This window comes from Tamandua tetradactyla, chromosome 1 (assembly GCF_023851605.1).
Source record: "Tamandua tetradactyla isolate mTamTet1 chromosome 1, mTamTet1.pri, whole genome shotgun sequence".
NCBI lineage: Eukaryota > Metazoa > Chordata > Mammalia > Pilosa > Myrmecophagidae > Tamandua > Tamandua tetradactyla.
Window position 1 is genome coordinate 196615579 of NC_135327.1, and position 18376 is coordinate 196633954.

General features: G+C 35.4%; 1 protein-coding gene across 21 annotated transcripts in view; it reads right to left on the reverse strand.

The window, feature by feature from the left end:
• The window catches only part of KMT2C (lysine methyltransferase 2C), a 447454-nt gene that overhangs the window by 64030 nt on the left and 365048 nt on the right, over positions 1–18376 (reverse strand). For 15 of the 21 annotated variants that reach the window (XM_077150489.1, XM_077150472.1, XM_077150479.1 and 12 more), the window contains 6 exons: positions 7736–7916; positions 3914–4018; positions 3524–3571; positions 2376–2555; positions 2202–2234; positions 1994–2113 (listed from right to left, as the gene is read on the reverse strand). In XM_077150489.1, coding sequence (XP_077006604.1) covers positions 1994–2113; positions 2202–2234; positions 2376–2555; positions 3524–3571; positions 3914–4018; positions 7736–7916 — 667 coding nt within the window. The remainder of the gene's footprint in view (positions 1–1993; positions 2114–2201; positions 2235–2375; positions 2556–3523; positions 3572–3913; positions 4019–7735; positions 7917–18376) is intronic. The other 6 variants (XM_077150629.1, XM_077150552.1, XM_077150644.1 and 3 more) reach the window with 2 other exon arrangements.

The following is an 18376-nucleotide window of genomic DNA, read 5'->3' on the forward strand; positions in this document are numbered from 1 at the left end:
AAGTTACTTTAGTGAAGATTATCAAAAACCATCTCTTACCAGTGAAACATGTATTTCAAGTACTCATCCTACCTAACTTTACAACTTGTCTCTAATGACTGTCATTTCCTATCATAGCTCCTATAACCCTATAATGTCTCAATCTCTTATTTTATCACTTTCACCTAAACATCAAAAAGGAGAAAGAAAAGGAGAATTTAACTGCACATCAAACATCAGCTGAGTTATATATAACACCTCATTACATTGAATTAAAAAAAAATGTACTGGCATTTCACAATAACTGTGACTCTTAAGAAATCTCATCTTTCCCCCAACTTATACCATTATACAGACAATTCCAAAATTTTCATTATAGTCTTGAACATTTTCGATGCTTATAGATCAGAGCAATGTAAATGCTTTTTAGTTTTAGAAACCAAATTCAATATACCTCCACCGTCCTCTATAACATACATACATATTTTCTCACTTTCATTTACATATTCTAAGTTTTCCTTTGTTTCATGTTCTAATTAACAGCATGATTATCCTCTAGGCCAGTCTGACTAATGAGTCTAATTTTATTTACCCCCTTTTATTTGTTCAAAATACATCCATTCAGTAGCCCAATCCTACTTATTCTAACTTCACTATCTCTACTATCCATTCCTTGCTTCGGATTAGTATTGCTGGTATCTTTAATGGAGTCCAACTTTTTCACTTATCCTATACTGCAACGAACTCATTAATACACCTTTTATTACTTCAAATTCATTTTTGATACTGACACCAGAGATACCTTGCCAAAACACACCATATCTTCAATGGCTCTCCAATGCCTAGGGAGATAAGGCCAACTGCCTCTGTCTATTTTTCACAGCCCTCTACAATCTAGCCCCGATATGCATTTACATTTTGCCTCCCTTAACACTGCCCATTTAACTACCTTGCTCTATGAAATGTCAAAGTTGCCATTCTTGAACACTTATATGCCACCTGATTCTGCTTTACCCATAAATTAGAATTATTCTTACAAACATGAACTCTGAAATCTTAGTGTTACTTAGGCCCTACTTGATCTGTACTCTACAGTAATGTAAATTAGTTGTATACCTGAAGGCCTACCATAGTTGGGTTATAACTCCTAATCAGGCAATCAGGCAGCCTTACTCATCTTTGTATTACACAAAGCATCTAGCCACAAACAAAGGAAAAAGCAAAAACCTCAACTTACAACAAATAAAAAAACATCAAAAACCTCACGTACTCAAAATCTTTAAAAAATGGGATTGAATACTGAAATGATTTTCATAATGCCTGTGAAAACTATATATAAAGGAATACATCTTTAACAGATATATTGTCTTAAATTATATACTTTCAAGTTACAGAAAACATGGATATGGATCATTATTTTATGTTGAGAAGAGAAAGAAATACTGAAGAGCTCTTAATTATTAAGAATGCACTTGGGACCAATTAAGTAGTTATGATGAGCCTGTTTTATCCAAATGTATATCACATGTTTAGTCTAGCAAAAATCAAGGTCAATTTGTGTTTAGAGGCTAAACTAGTAGAAATGCAAATATTTTAATTATGTACATTAAGGAATTTTTCATATGAACACAAAATTGGCAGAAAAGGTAACATTAAATTATTTGCACATTTGGCACTTATGCAAAAACAGGAGGGATAACTAAAAGTATCATTAAGTTATTCAATTTGGTATATAATCATGAAGCACTATCAACAGAATAGACTGAAATAACCGGAACTCAGATAGCAAAAATATACTCCACATAGGACTCAAAACTCCCTTCTGTAGGAGATTTCCATATCTGTAACACTGAACACTATCTACTACCACTTGGTAATTATCATAGATTTTAATTCTAGGCTATTAGATTTTAGCAGACTCTAAAGAGAAAGAAAAAAAAAATTATCTCTGCGTGTATAAAGTGTGTGTGTATATAAATGTAGAGCTATACTGGTAAAACATTTCTAGACAAACCTTGATTGTGTATTGGCAACAGCTGTGAAGGAGGTGGAGGCTGTGGCAGTGGAGTTGGCTGAGTGGTCGCAGGACTAAGTACAGCAGTAAACAAGTCTTCAACATCCTTTCCTCCAAGCTCTACAAGATAGTAATAAGATTAAAAGGCTATTAGACCATAATATAAGGAATACCATTTTCATAACCTAAAAAGTCAGAACACACATACCTGGAATTTTATATAACTTCCCAAGAATTGCGCCTAGGATAGAATAAACAAATAGAAATATCAACTACCATTTCAATATACTGATAAAAAATAGCATTTAATTAACTTAGAAATTAAAAGAACAGATGTTAAATTATAAATAAGCATGCAGAAATCTTTGAAAGTCATATTTACTCATGTCTTTTAGAAAGCCTAGATGTAGGGCAAATATTTTACCATCTGTGACCATTTTGTCTAGTTCAGGACTGAGGATTCCATCTAGCTGCTCTTCACTTAAGGGCCGTGAACTCTGATTGACATTTGGCTGAGGCAAAGAGGAAGGATCATCAGCGACAGGACCAATATCTATTCCAGCTAAAGGAGCAAGGTAAATATAGATTAAAAAAGTGAATTCAGAATATGCATGAAAAATATATAAAACTGTTTATCTACATTAATATACAACATGATTAAAACAGAGCAATGAAAAGTCTCAACTAATCAGGATTCTTAAATCAATCTAGGTAGCCAATCAGTAGAAATTAGGTCCAATGTATTTGTAAACAGGTGCTATTTAAAGGTATGTTTTAATCAAATAACAGTTCCCAAGGAACTTAAGAATATAACACATTTTAAATTGCCAATATCCACAAAAGATAAGCACAATATTATTAATATAAGAATCTATAAGTACTCAATATAAAAATATTTGATTTAACTTTAAATCTACTGGCACCAAATCTGCGTTCAATCATCAAATGTAATATGAAACAGGTGAGAAGTCTCACATAAATTAATGAAAAACTCTAAAATTCTCCATTAATGTTTACTATCCATTATTCTTTATGAACAATTTCAATTACAGATTACATTTTTAAAAGATTCTGTAGTAACAAAATAAGATATAGATACAGATGTTTATGACATTATAACATGCTTTATAGCTCATAAAAATTGGTATTTTAGGCAAGAATCACACGTAAAAGTGACCTCTGATCTACTTTTTTCATGTTTTCTGAATATGACTATTAAAAAGGAAAAATTACTCTGCTCTTAATTGATTTTACTATAGGAACTAACTATAAAATTCATGTAATATTATAAATTATATTAGCAAGAATAAAACCATTCATTAAAAAAACAAAATACTAAGAAAGTCATTCAAAGCAAAGTACACCTGTGCTATGCTTTAGCCACACACAAAAAGAATAAAGCAAAGTATGGATTAGTGACAGAGTAGCACTACTAACATATACATGCACATTCAGGTTGTTTCAGCTGAAATCGCTATAAAAAAGAACTACTACTTCTAGTCAGCAGTCATCCATTACTCAGTTTCTTACCAAATGGAAAAGGTGAGCTCTCAACCTGGAAAGTGCATAAATCAAGACCTACAAGACCCAAACCAAATAAAATGGATGATTACCAAAGGAACAGGAAGTGAGGGGAAATGCAAACAAAAGAAGAAACAAGATACAGCAAGACTGTAAGGCTACAAGCCTTAAATATGACGCAATTAGAAAGACACAGAAATTAACTAACTTGCTATTTCCCATCCTAAAGCAGGAAAGTCAAGGTAAAGGTAGATCAAATAAAATGATGAGTTCTTTGACAAAACAAAAAAACCCACTACAGTAACTGGGAAACAGAGAAAGGACTAAATCTGTTTCGTATACACACACTTCTCACTCTTACCACAAAATAGCAGTCAAGCAAATAGCATTCATACATACCTGAATGATCCGCAGATTTTGCCAGGTCATCTGAAATAATTCCAAGAATGTCATCATCTGTGTTCAAGACTTCAGTAAGATCTGCTAATGGGTCATCAGCAGCACCTACACACAGTAAGTAAAATTTTTAAATTACAATATTTTCCTAGACAACACCTTCACTCATTCAATCACTCACTAAATACCTAGAGCATAGCAGATACTGAGGTAAGTGCTAGTTTCATAAAACTTAGATTAGTACTTCTGAAGTCAGGAATTTTTCATAGAAAATGTACTCCAATGTTTTGAATAATTAAATAATAAAAATTTTGAAAATATATTCTAAATCTTAATCCAATTCTGTGAATACAAACCCATTATAAATAGGACCTGCTGAAGAAGTTATTTTTAGTTAAGATGTGGCCTAACTGTATGAAGTTTGGCTTTAATCCTATACTGGAGGCATTAGAAAGAAAAAGCCACTTGGAGGAGAAGCTGGAAATCAACAGGGAAAAAGAGAGGACACTGTTACGTGACAGAAAGGCAAGGAGGCCAAAGACACCGGCCAGCCAGAATGCTACTTTCCCTGGGAGGAACAAGCCTTCCAGCTTCTAAAACCATGAGCCAATACATTTCTGTTGCTTAAGCCAAACCTGTTTGTGGCAGTTTAGCAAAACTAAGACAGTGAAAATAAAATAGAATTTAAAATAAAGACTTGCAGGCAGTAAAGGGGAAACAAAATACTTTAAGTAACAAAGCAGAAAAAAAATCATTAAGAAAGGAGATCACTGAAAATGACAACTAAAAATAAACAATAACAAAACAAGGTAGATAAACGATTAAAGAAAACCCTACTGTTTGACAATCCCTTTTAAAGTATAAACCAGGTAGCATAGAGTTAGATGTCTGATTGCAGTTTTGATCTTAATATTCACTACTCATTTACTTATTTATTCTAAAAGTATTTGAGCATCCATAGAAATATGCTTAGAGATTATGTATCACGTATTGTTTCAGCTACTAGGAATTCAGTAGCGACTAAAACAAAGTGCTTGCCCTCAAAGCTTACTTGCTCAGAGGGAATTAGACAGTAACTGTATGATGTTGGTATAAGTGCTAAAAGAATATAAAGTAAAGAAAAATAATTTAAAGAATAAGCTATAGGTCTACGTGGGACATGACTCCCAGGGGTGTGGACCTTCCTGGCAACAAGGGACAGAGATCTTGGAATGAGCGGAGACTCAGCATCAAGGGATTGAGAAAAACCCTAGAACGAGCTGAGATTTAGCATCAAGGGATTGAGAAAACCTTCTCAACCAAAAGGGGGAAGAGGGAAACGAGAAAAAGTATCAATGGCCAGTCGAGAGGTTATCCTGGAGGTTATTCTTTTTTTTTTTTTTTTTAAGAGAAAGATCCATTCCATTTTATCAAAATGTTGAAGAGTAAAACAGATAAAGTCACTTCCATAAGTAAAACATACAGTTCTTTCCACAAATTTAGGGCAAAATCCAAACTCCTCATGTTGGTCTAAAATGCTGAGAATGATTTGATCCTATTTCTCCAGTCTCTGGCCCTTTCCCTGCCTCATTATGCTTCATCTGCACAGATTTCTTCCAGCTCCTTGTGTTTCTGTCACAAGGCATTTACATAAGCTGGTACCTCTTTTTCTTATGCTCCTTCTTCCAACTTTTCACAAGATTAGCTCCTTCTCACGTGTCACTTCTCAGTTTATGTGTAACTGGAGGTTATTCTTATGCATCAAGTAGATATCATCTTGTTATTCAAGATGTAATGGAGAGGCTGGAGGGAACTGCCTGAAAATGTAGAGCTGTTTTCCAGTAGCCATGTTTCTTGAGGATGATTGAATAATGATACAGCTGTCACAATGTGACTATGTGATTGTGAAAACCTTGTGTCTAATGCTCCTTTTATCTACCTTGTCAATAAAGGAGTAGAACATATGGAATAAAAATAAATAATAGGGGGAACAAATGTTAAAATAAATTTAGTTTGAAATGCTAGTGATCAATGAAGGGAAGGGGTAAGGGGTACGATAGGTATAATCTTTTTTTTTCTTTCCTGTGTTCGTTTTATTTCTTTTTCTATTGTCTGTTTCTTTTTCTGAATTAATGCAAATGTTCTAAGAAATGATGACTATGCAACTAAGTGATGATATTGTGAATTACTGATTATGTATGTTGTTTTATTTTGTTTCTTTATTTTTTAATTAATAAATAAATTAAAAAAAAATTTTCCCTTACCCAAAGAAAGTGATTCATACATCTTACCAACAAATCATTAAAACTGATGTTATAGGAAATATTGAAAAAAAATTTTTAAAGGCTTTTCTTTGTTAATTTTCCAATATAAAGAAAGGCAAGAGTGGTTCAATTACAAAGAACATTACATTCCATTTTGATTTTGAAACATTTGCTCTAGTCACTTTATAATAAGACCATTCCTTCAGAAATTTTATGGAAATAATTAGTTAAAATAATGGGAAAAGGAATAAAAATGATTCATATTAATCCTTTTCTTATCACAATATATTTTCTGGTCAATTTCAGTTCTCTTCCTTACAAAAAAGTGGAATTAACTTCGATCTAAATTTTTAAATGACACTATTTTTATAATAAAATGCACTTAAATGACCCAAAGGTCTTTTATTATACATGATTCTTTTACTTTAGTTCTGTTATTTAGGTACTTAAGAACGGGTATGTACCTAAATAACAGAACTAAAGTAAAAGTAAAATCATCTACTAAAAGATTAAACAAACAAAATGCATTGTCTTTAGTCAAGTCCAGCAGTGAGGAAGACAATGAGTGCATGTGTATGTGCAATTGCAAAAAGGGGGATAAAATTTTTCTAAATACTTCAAGAAGTCAAAATCTAAAATAAATTAAAACCAGGATAATGACAAGTTAAAGAAACTATAACCACATCATAAAACAAATGCAATTTTTCAGTGGAATTCTTCTTTAAAATTGTTTTTCAAAAGAGTTTATAGAATTAACTTTGATAAACGCAATCAATGGTAAAAGGGAGGCTTCTCAGATGAACATAAATTTCTGATAACCCCATAAAACCTAGAATGGGGGAAAAGACCATCATCACAATCGTATCTCTAATAAACTCCCAGTCCTTTTCACGTTAATATGCTTATCAAAGTTCTCATGCCTTTCCCCGATTCTAAACAGTACCCTTATTCACTGTATCTAGTGGTTCTTAACTGGGGGTAATTTAGCCCAACTAGGGGCATTTGGCAACATATGGAGACATTTTTGATCCTTCTACCATCATGTGGTCAGATAAGCTGTTGATAATCTTAGGATGTACTGGACAGTCCCCTTTACCCAACAAAGAATTATCTGGCGCAAAGTGTCTATGCCAAGGATGAGAAACCATGATTGAGGGCAATATATTTCACATAACTAACAGTTTGTTGGCCAGTTTCCAACTACAGTATTTTTATTTTCCTTTCTCTTGAATTTCTTTAGGCTACGTAATTAACAGAACTCACCTAAGTCAAGGATTATTATATATGCAACTCATCAATTATGGCCAAACTATATCCCTTTAAATTGCCCTCAGCAAAGTGTAAACTGTCTGTCTTGACTTCAAAACTCTTGACTCTGGTGGTAGTTATATAGGTAAACTGATTTGCCAAACCTTATAGAACTGTGCATTAAAATAGTTGCATTTAGTGAGTTTAACGTATACTTCAATAAAGTTGATTTTTAAAAGGCAAATGAGGACAAATTAAAGCATTTCAAAGGTTTAATTATGAGGAAGATGAATAACATATGATAAAGAAATCATTTGTGAATTATGCCCAATACCTTGAGTTCCAGGTTTTGCTGAAGTTGAGGATGAGCTAAGTAGTGGATCTAAGGAAGGTTCCAAGAAATGTGTGCTCATGTTTGTTTTACATGAAAACCGAGCTGTATCTTCTGATAGATTATCTAAACTCAGCTTGTTCTGTCTACTTGTATCTAGAAGATCTTTTCCAAAGAAAGCTTCCTAGATAAATATAAGCACATATAAAAATTAAAATAGTTATAAAATTCTATAAAATATCACAAATCACTGTCATCATTTTAACAAGAAGCAGAAATAACAGAAAAGCTTTGTATTTAATAATGTTGATAACTACAGAAGATACTATAAATTCTTAAATACAGATAATCCATATTTTAAAAATAAAATATTTTTTGGCAACTTTACTAAATATAATTAAAATTATGCAAACAAAACTACACAATTATGTCAAATTTGTTTCTCACAACTGCTGTATAATAATTCAATAATTTCGAGGTAGTTCAGTGGTAGAATTCTCGCCTGCCATGCGGGAGACCTGAGTTTGATTCCCAGCCCATGTATTTCCCACCTCCACGCCCCAAAATCAACAAATGGTACTGTAAGTAAATGATGTTCACATGTAAAAAGAATGAAATGTGACCACCACCATACAACATAACAAAAACCAAACAAACAAAAAAACTAACTCAATTTCAAGATATTCGATTTGCGATACTATTGGCACCTTAATTCATGCTCTAAATAAAGCTTCATGATAACTTGCAGAGAATATGACAAAGATTCAACTGATACCTTTAGTATTTGTATTTCAGATAGATTTACGAAATATGACTCATATAATCATTACTGAAGACTTCATACTCTTTGAAGGAGGGGTTTTTATAGTCACCTTCAATCATAATATGTATGAAACATTTCTTGCTATTACAGATAGCTTTTAACTCATTTGCTTGTTTTGCTTTCTCTACTCTAGAGACTACTGATTTCAAGCAACTCAAGGACCTTTCCAAACATCTCAAAAATCATCAAAAAAACAACAAAATGGAAACACATGAGATCTCTTTGGCTTACTTCAACCTAGGAACATAGCTTTAATCTATTTTCTATAATATCATCTTTCTGGAAAATGAATCCCTTGAAGATTCAGTGCAGCAATTTTTATAATGCTAAAGACTTAAAACAGACTCAGTGGTCATCAATAAGCATTTGACTAAATAAATTATAGTTACCCATACTATAAATATAACACAGAAATTTTTAAAAAGGATGTAGGGCTATGCTGTCAAAGAGAAGCTAAAAGACACATTATTAAAAGAAAGCAAGTTAAATGATATGTACAGCAAAGTATAAAATACAAACCAAGACTATTATATATATACATGAAAATAGTGATTAAAAAATTCTGAAAGAATAAACATCAAATTATTACCAATGTAAACTTGTGAAAAAGAATTTGTGGGGAGGATGAAGAACACTGATGAGGGTGAGGATATACTTGACTTGACATTTTCAGATTTTTTAAAGTCAAGTCATTTCACAATGGGAAAAAACCTTGAACATCCACAAAGAAAGAGCATTGGGGAGAATGAAGGTTTGTTCCTCATACTTGCAACTACTTTATCATTAGGGACAATGTTGAAATGAAGAAAGCATCTTAGAACATTACATATTGTTTATTTAGTATCTTCAATTTAAATTTGAAAATTTGAGAACAATCCTTAGCAAGAATTTTTTTTTTTTTAATGAGTCATGATGCCTTTACTGGAGCTAAAAACTTTGGCATTCTTATTTAATTTGGTGGGTTTTCATTCCCAGTAATATACATAAAGAAGTGATTCCACATGCTAATTTCATTAGTGATTCCCAAGATCAACAGGAGACTGAAGCTACAGTAAGAGGTTCTCTAAAGTCACACATATATCACTAGCTATCCATAGACAGCTTAAATATATCACTTAAAATTGAACTTGACACTGGTATGGTTAACAAAGAAAACTGGCAAACATGTAGCTGAATTCCTAATGGTTTTTCTGGCCACTATTATTTCTCCATTCAAGGAAAAATAGTATAGCTTATAACGAATTGTCAAAAAAATTGCATCGAGCCCTCCTCTCCCTCTTTCTCCGCCGGCGGCGCTCCCACCGCCATCTTGCCCTTCTCTTTCCCTTCCTACTCCGGCAGCACTCCAGCCGCCATCTTATCCTTCCCTTTCTCCTCCTGCTCCGGCGGCGCTCCAGCCGCCACCGTGCCCTCTTCCGCCTGCACCGGCTCCTTCGCCACCGTCTTCGACAGCCTTGCCACCCTCACCTTTCCTCCTCCAGAACAGCTACTGGGGGAGTGGAGAAGATACAGAGCAGCTCCCGGATCCACGATGGACATCAAAGGGATGGCGTACCCCATCCTGGAACGGCTGACTGTCTGGGAGAACCAGCTCTGGTGAGATCGCCGAGGGGCGCGGGCTTTCCCGGGTGGGACGGCAAGCAGGCGGAGTCCCTCCCATACTCCTTCCCAGGCCAGCTGGCAGAATTGGGCAGGTGGTCCCCTCGGGCCGCGGCAGCTGGCGCCCCCACCACGCGAGGCCCCCCGAACCAACTGAGAGAGTTTGGTCAGAAATCCCCAGACCGTGGAGAACGGTGACCGAGGGGGTCCCTTCCAAACACGTGACACCCCGGTCCGGCTGGGAACGGTGCACTCTCCTGGGATACGGCGGCTGGCGCCCTCCCACCACGCTTGGTGCCCCGGGCCGAAAAGGAAATTCGGTCGGGCACTCTCCTGGGCTGCGGCGGCCGGGGACCCTCCCCGCGTTAGGAGCCCCGGGCCGGCTGGCACTCTTCCAAGCCGCTTCAGCTGGCGAACCTCCCCCACGGCAAGAGTTTTCCAAAGTTAAAGGACCCACAGCACCTTTTACTGGTGGAACCCGCAGACAAACGTGTGCCACGAGCGCCACCTACTGGGCAGGAAAAGAAAAACAGAACCCAGAGATTTCACAGAAAAATCTTTCAACCTGTTGGGTCCAACACCCAGGGAAATCTGACTAAATGCCCAGAGGCCAGCAGAAGATAACGGATTACGCTCAGAAAATTGAAAATATGGCCCAGTCAAAGGAACAAGCCAATAGTTCAAATGAGATACAGGAGCTGAAACAATAATGCTGAATATACGAACAGAAATGGAAAACCTCTTCAAAAACGAAATCGATAAATTGAGGGAGGACATGAACGAGACATGGGCTGAACAAAAAGAAGAAATAGAAAAACTGAAAAAACAAATCACAGAGCTTATGGAAGTGAAGGATAAAGTAGAAAAGATGGAAAAAACAACGGATACCTACAATGATTGATTTAAAGAGACAGAAGATAGAAAGAGTGATTTGAAGGATGGAACATCTGAATTCCAAAAAGAAACAGAAACTATCTGGAAAAGAATGGAAAAATTTGAACAGGGTATCAGGGAACTCAAGGACAATATGAACCGCACAAATACACGTGTTGTGGGTGTCCCAGAAGGAGAAGAGAAGGGAAAAGGAGGAGAAAAACTAATGGAAGAAATTATCACTGAAAATTTCCCAACTCTTATGAAAGACCTAAAATTACAGATCCAAGAAGTGCAGCACACCCCAAAGAGATTAGACCCAAATAGGCGTTCTCCAAGACACTTACTAGTTAGAATGTCAGAGGTCAAAGAGAAAGAGAGGATCTTGAAAGCAGCAAGAGAAAAGCAATCCATCACATACAAGGGAAACCCAATAAGACTATGTGTAGATTTCTCAGCAGAAACCATGGAAGCTAGAAGATACTGGGATGATATATTTAAATTACTAAAAGAGAAAAACTGCCAAACAAGACTCCTATATCCAGCAAAATTGTCCTTCAAAAATGAGGGAGAAATTAAAACATTCTCAGACAAAAAGTCACTGAGAGAATTTGTGACCAAGAGACCAGCTCTGCAAGAAATACTAAAGGGAGCACTAGAGTCAGATACGAAAAGACAGAAGAGAGAGACATGGAGAAGAGTGTAGAAAGAAGGAAAGTCAGATATGATACATATAATACAAAAGGCAAAATGGTAGAGGAAAATATTATCCAAACAGTAATAACACTAAATGTTAATGGACTGAACTCCCCAAACAAAAATCATAGACTGGCAGAATGGATTAAAAAACAGGATCCTTCTAAATGCTGTCTACAAGAAACACATCTTAGACCCAAAGATAAACATAGGATGAAAGTGAAAGGTTGGGAAAAGATATTTCATGCAAATAATAACCAGAAAAGAGCAGGAGTAGCTATACTAATATCCAACAAATTAGACTTCAAATGTAAAACAGTTAAAAGAGACAAAGAAGGATACTATGTACTAAGAAAAGGAACAATTCAAAATGAAGACATAACAATCATAAATATTTATGCACCGAACCAGAATGTCCCAAAATACATGAGGCAAACACTGCAAACACTGAAAAGGGAAACAGACACATCTACCATAATAGCTGGAGACTTCAATTCCCCAGTATCATCAATGGACAGAATATCTAGACAGAGGATCAATAAAGAAACAGAGAATTTGAATATTACAATAAAAGAGCTAGACTTAATAGACATTTATAGGACATTACACCCCACAACAGCAGGATACACATTTCTCTCAAGCACTCAAGGATCATTCTCAAAGATAGACCATATGCTGGGTCACAAAGCAAGTCTAAACAAATTTAAAAAGATTGAAATCACGCAAAGCACTTTCTCAAATCATAAGGGAATGAAGTTGGAAATCAATAATAGGCAAAGTGCAAGAAAATTCACAAATATGTGGAGGCTCAACAACACACTCTTAAATGAAATCCTTTTTTTTTTTTCTCACATGGGCAGGCACCGGGAATCAAACCAGGGTCCTCTGGCATCGCAGGCAAGCATTCCTGCCTGCTGAGCCAACGTGGCCCGCAACAACACACTCCTAAACAACCAGTGGGTCAAGGAAGAAACTACAAGTGAAATCAGGAAATATCTCGAGGCAAATGAAAATGAAAACACAACATATCAAAACTTATGGGACACAGCAAAGGCAGTGTTAAGAGGGAAATTTATTGCCCTAAATGCCTATATCAAAAAAGAAGAAAGGGCAAAAATACAGGAATTAATCATCCACTTGGAAGAACTGGAGAAAGAACAGCAAACTAACCCCAAAGCAAGCAAAAGGAAAGAAATAACAAAGATTAGAGCAGAAATAAATGAAATTGAGAACATGAAAACAATTGAGAAAATCAATAAAACCTGAAGTTGGTTCTATGAGAAAATCAACAAGATTGATGGGCCCTTAGCAAGATTGACAAAAAGAAGAGAGAGGATGCAAATAAACAAGATCAGAAATGGAAGAGGAGACATAACCATTGACCCCACAGAAATAAAGGAGGTAATAACAGGATACTATGAACAACTTTATGCCAATAAATACAACAATGTAGATGAAATGGACAACTTCCTAGAAAGGCATGAACAACCAACTTTGACTCAAGATGAAATAGATGAACTCAACAAACCAATCACAAATAAAGAAATTGAATCAGTCATTAAAAAGCTTCCCAAAAAGAAAAGTCCAGGACCAGACAGCGTCACATGTGAATTCTACCAAACATTCCAGAGAGAATTAGTACCAATCCTGCTCAAACTCTTCAAAAAAACTAAAGTGGAGGGAAAGCTACCTAATTCATTCTATGAAGCCAACATCACTCTCATACCAAAACCAGGCAAAGATACTACAAAAAAAGAAAACTACAGACCAATCTTTCTAATGAATATAGATGCAAAAACCTCAACAAAATTCTAGCAAATCAAATCCAGCAACTCATTAAAAGAATTATACATCATGACCAAGTAGGATTCATCCCAGGTATGCAAGGATGGTTCCACATAAGAAAATCAATTAATGTAATACACCATATCAACAAATCAAAGCAGAAAAATCACATGATCATCTCAATTGATGCAGAGAAGGCATTTGACATGATTCAACATCCTTTCCTGTTGAAAACACTTCAAAAGATAGGAATACAAGGGAACTTCCTTAAAATGATAGAGGGAATATATGAAAAACCCACATATTGAAAATGTGTGGTTGAAATTGAAATTGAAAACTTTCCCCCTAAGATCAGGAACAAGACAAGGATGTTCACTATCACCACTATTATTCAACATTGTGTTGGAGGTTCTAGCCAGAGCAATTAGACAAGAAATAGAAATATAAGGCATCAAAATTGGAAAGGAAGAAGTAAAACTATCACTGTTTGCAGTGATATGATACTATATGTCGAAAACCCTGAAAAATCCACAGCAAAACTATTAGAGCTGATAAACGAGTAGAGCAAAGTGGCAGGGTACAAGATCAACATTCAAAAATCTGTAGTGTTTCTATACACTAGTAATGAACAATCTGAGGGGGAAATCAAGAAATGAATACCATTTACAATTGCAACTAAAAGAATAAAATACTTAGGAATAAATTTAACTAAAGAGACAAAAGACCTATACAAAGACAACTACAAGAAACGGGTAAAAGAAATCACAGAAGACTTAAATAGATGGAAGGCATACTGTGTTCATGGACTGGAAGACTAAATATAGTTAATATGTCAATTCTACCTAAATTGATTTACAGATTCAATGCAATACAAATCAAATCCCAACAACTTACTTTTCAGAAATAGAAAAACCAATAAGAAATTTATCTGGAAGGGCAGGGTGCCCCGAATTGCTAAAAATATCTTGAGGGAAAAAAACGAAGCTGGAGGTCTCACGCTGCCTGATTTCAAGGCATATTATGACTCCACAGTGGTCAAAACAGCATGGTACTGGCATAAAGATAGATATATTGACCAGTGGAATCGAATAGAGTGTTCAGATATAGACCCTCTCATCTATGGACATTTGATCTTTGATAAGGCAGTCAAGTCAGCTCACCTGGGACAGAACAGTCTCTTCAATAAATTGTGCCTAGAGAACTGGATATCCATATGCAAAAGAATGAAAGGGGACCAATATCTCACACCCTATATGAAAGTTAACTCAAAGTGGATCAAAGATCTAAACATCAAGTCTAAGACCATAAAACAGTTAGAGAAAAATGTAAGGAAATATCTTATAAATCTTATAATTAGAGCTGGTTTTACAGAACTTACACCTAAAGCAAGAGCACTGAATAAAGAAAGAAATAAACAGGAACTCCTCAAAATTAAACACTTTTGTGCATCAAAGAACTTCATCAAGAAAGTAAAAAGACAGCATACACAATGGGAGACAATATTTGGAAACGACCTATCAGATAAAAGTCTAGATTCCAGAATTTATAAAGAGATTGTTCAACTCAACAACAAAAAGACAGCCAATCCAATTACAAAATGGTAAAAAGACTTGAACGGACAACTCTCAGAAGAGGAAATACAAATGGCCAAAAGGCACATGAAGAGATATTCAACGTCCCCGGCCATTCGAGAAATGCAAATCAAAACCACAATGAGATATCATCTCACACCCACCAGAATGGCCATTATCAACAAAACAGAAAATGGCAAGTGCTGGAGAGGATGTGAAGAAAGAGGCACACTTATTCACTGTTGGTGGGAATGTCAAATGGTGCAACCACTGTGGAAGGCAGTTTGGCGGTTCCTCAAAAAGCTGAATATAGAATTGCCATATGACCCAGCAATACCATTGCTAGGTATCTACTCTGAGGAGATAAGGACAAAGACACAAACAGATATTGCACACCAATGTTTATAGCAGCATTATTTACAATCGCAAGGAGATGGAAACAGCCAAAATGTCCATCAACAGACGAGTGGCTAAACAAACTGTGGTATATACATACGATGGAATATTATGCAGCTTTAAGACAGAATAAACTTATGAAATATGTAACAACATGGATGGACCTTGAGAACATTATGCTGAGTGAGACAATCAAAAACTAAAGGACAAATACTGTATGGTCTCATTGATATGAACTGACATTAGTGAATAAACTTGGAATATTTTGTTCGTAACAGAGACCATCAGGAGATAGAAATAGGGTAAGATACCGGGTAATTGTAGCTGAAGGGATACAGACTGTGCAACAGGACTGGATAAAAAAACTCAGAAATGGACAGTACAATACTACCTATCTGTAATATAATTATGATAAAACACTGAATGAAGCTGCATGTGAGAATGATAGAGGGAGGAGGGCTGGGGACATAAATGAAATCAGAAAGAAAAATAGATGTTAAAGATTGAGATGGTATAATCTAGGAATGCCTAGAGTGTATAATAATAGTAAAATGTATAAGGTACAATTTTAAAAATGTTTTTGCATAAGGAAGAACAAAGGAATGCCATTATTGCAGGGTGCTGAAAATAGAAGGTAATTAATATCTTAAATTGTCACCTTATGTGTGAGACTAAAGCAAAAAATGTTTATTAATTACAAAGTTTATATTTTGACTAGTGTATTTCCTAATATAACTTATGGAGATAGTCTGGACGCCATAAGTACTTGGAATCTCAGGTAGGACATGAGATTTTGCTGGTTTGTCCAGAGTGATGCCTCGATAAGTGAGTGGAAAAGAATCTGCAAAACCCCCTTTGGGGAGTGGTGAGAATGGGGAGAAATTCAACTTCCCCAAGTTGAATTCTTGATATTCTCACAAGCAGTGTGGACAACCAAAGCTATAGGCTGAGCCCCTAGTCTTGGGGTTTGTTCATATGAAACTTAACCCCACAAAGGATAGGTCAAGTCTACTTAAAATTTAGGCCTAAGAGTTACCCCCAAGAGAGCCTCTTTTGTTGCTCAGATGTGGCCCCTCTCTCCAGCCAACACAATGAGCAGTCTCACCACCCTACCCTTTTCTACGTGGGATGTGACTCCCAGGGGTTAGGACCTTCCTGGCAACGTGGGACAAAGAGCTTGGAACAAATGGAGACTCAGCATCAAGGGATTGAGAAAAACCCTAGAACAAGTTGAGACTTAGCATCAAGGGATTGAGAAAACCTTCTCAACCAAAAGGGGGAAGAGGGAAATGAGACAAAGTGTCAATGTCTGAGAGATTCCAACCAGAGTGGAGAGATTATCCTGGAGGTTATTCTTATGCATCAAGTAGATAACACCTGTTGTTCAAGATGTAGTGGAGAGGCTGGAAGGAACTGCCTGAAAATGTAGAGCTGTGTTCCAGTAGCCATGTTTCTTGAGGATGATTGAATAATGATATAGCTGTCACAATGTGACTGTGTGATTGTGAAAACCTTGTGTCTGATGCTCCTTTTATCTACCTTGTCAACAAAGGAGAAGAACATATGGAATAAAAATAAATAATAGGGGGAACAAATGATAAAATAAATTTAGTTTAAATGCTAGTGATCAATGAAAGCAAGGGGTAAGGGGTATGGTAGGTATAATCTTTTTTTTTTCCTTTCCTGTGTTCATTTTATTTGTTTTTCTATTGTCTTTTTATTTCTTTTTCTGAATTAATGCAAGTGTTCTAAGAAATTATGAATATGCAACTAAGTGATGATATTGTGAATTACTGATTATGTACGTTGTTTTATTTTGTTTCTTTTTTTTTAATTAATAAAAAAAAAAAAAGACGATTAACAGCAGGCAGAGTTCTCGCCTGTCATGCTGGAGACCCAGGTTTGATTCCCGGTGCCTGTCCATGCCAAAAAAACAGATGGTTAAAATGAACGTAAAGGAAATGGGAGATAATAAAAAATAAAAATGCTATTAAAAGATATACCAAACAACAAACGAGCCAATTACTGACCAACAGAATTATTGAAGAAAAAAATGGTAGAAGGTTAGAATAAATGAGTATTTGAAAATAAGGGGAAATAAAACATTTATTAAAGGTATATGTAATGGGCGGGCCACAGTGGCTCAGCAGGCAAGAATGCTTGCCTGTCATGCCAGAGGACCCAGGTTCGATTCCCGTTGCCTGCCCATGTTTAAAAAAAAAAGGCATATGTAAGGTACATTAGGCACTTTGAATACATAGTAGTTATCTTTAAACAGCTAGAAGCAAAAAACTAAGATTGTGGAATTATAACCCATGTCAAACTCTGAAATACATTCTACAACTAATTGTGATATGCTTTGAAATTTGTTGTTTTGTATATATGTTATTTTTCACAAAAAAAAAGAAAAAAAAGTCGATTGTGGTGATAAAAAAAATAAGCCTTCTAGCCTCCTGTATTCTGGAGCAGTTAGAAGGAAAAATCTGAGAGGATCATATGATAGCCCAAGACAAACTCTGGGAACTGTCCGGTAACTAACTGCTTGTTGAAGAGTGCTTTGAAAACTTGCTTTTCGATTTCTCTGCTTTATATATATGTTATACTATACAAAAAAAAAAAGTAAAAACAAAACAAAACAAAATATTTTTGTGCAGTAGGTATTACTACAATTTTACAGATGAGAAAACGGACACAGCAAAAGAAAACAAAGCTAAATGGTAACAGAGGGGTATTCAAATCACGAACTCCAACTTTAAAGGTCTCTGTCCTTAAGATGTTAATAGTCTAATAAAAATTTACACTAATAAATATTCATATATTTAAAGATTTTGCGTAGAAGTCTTATTTATGTATATAGTAGACGTTTTACACAAATGAGTGTTTAACTTTTCTATTCCTAAT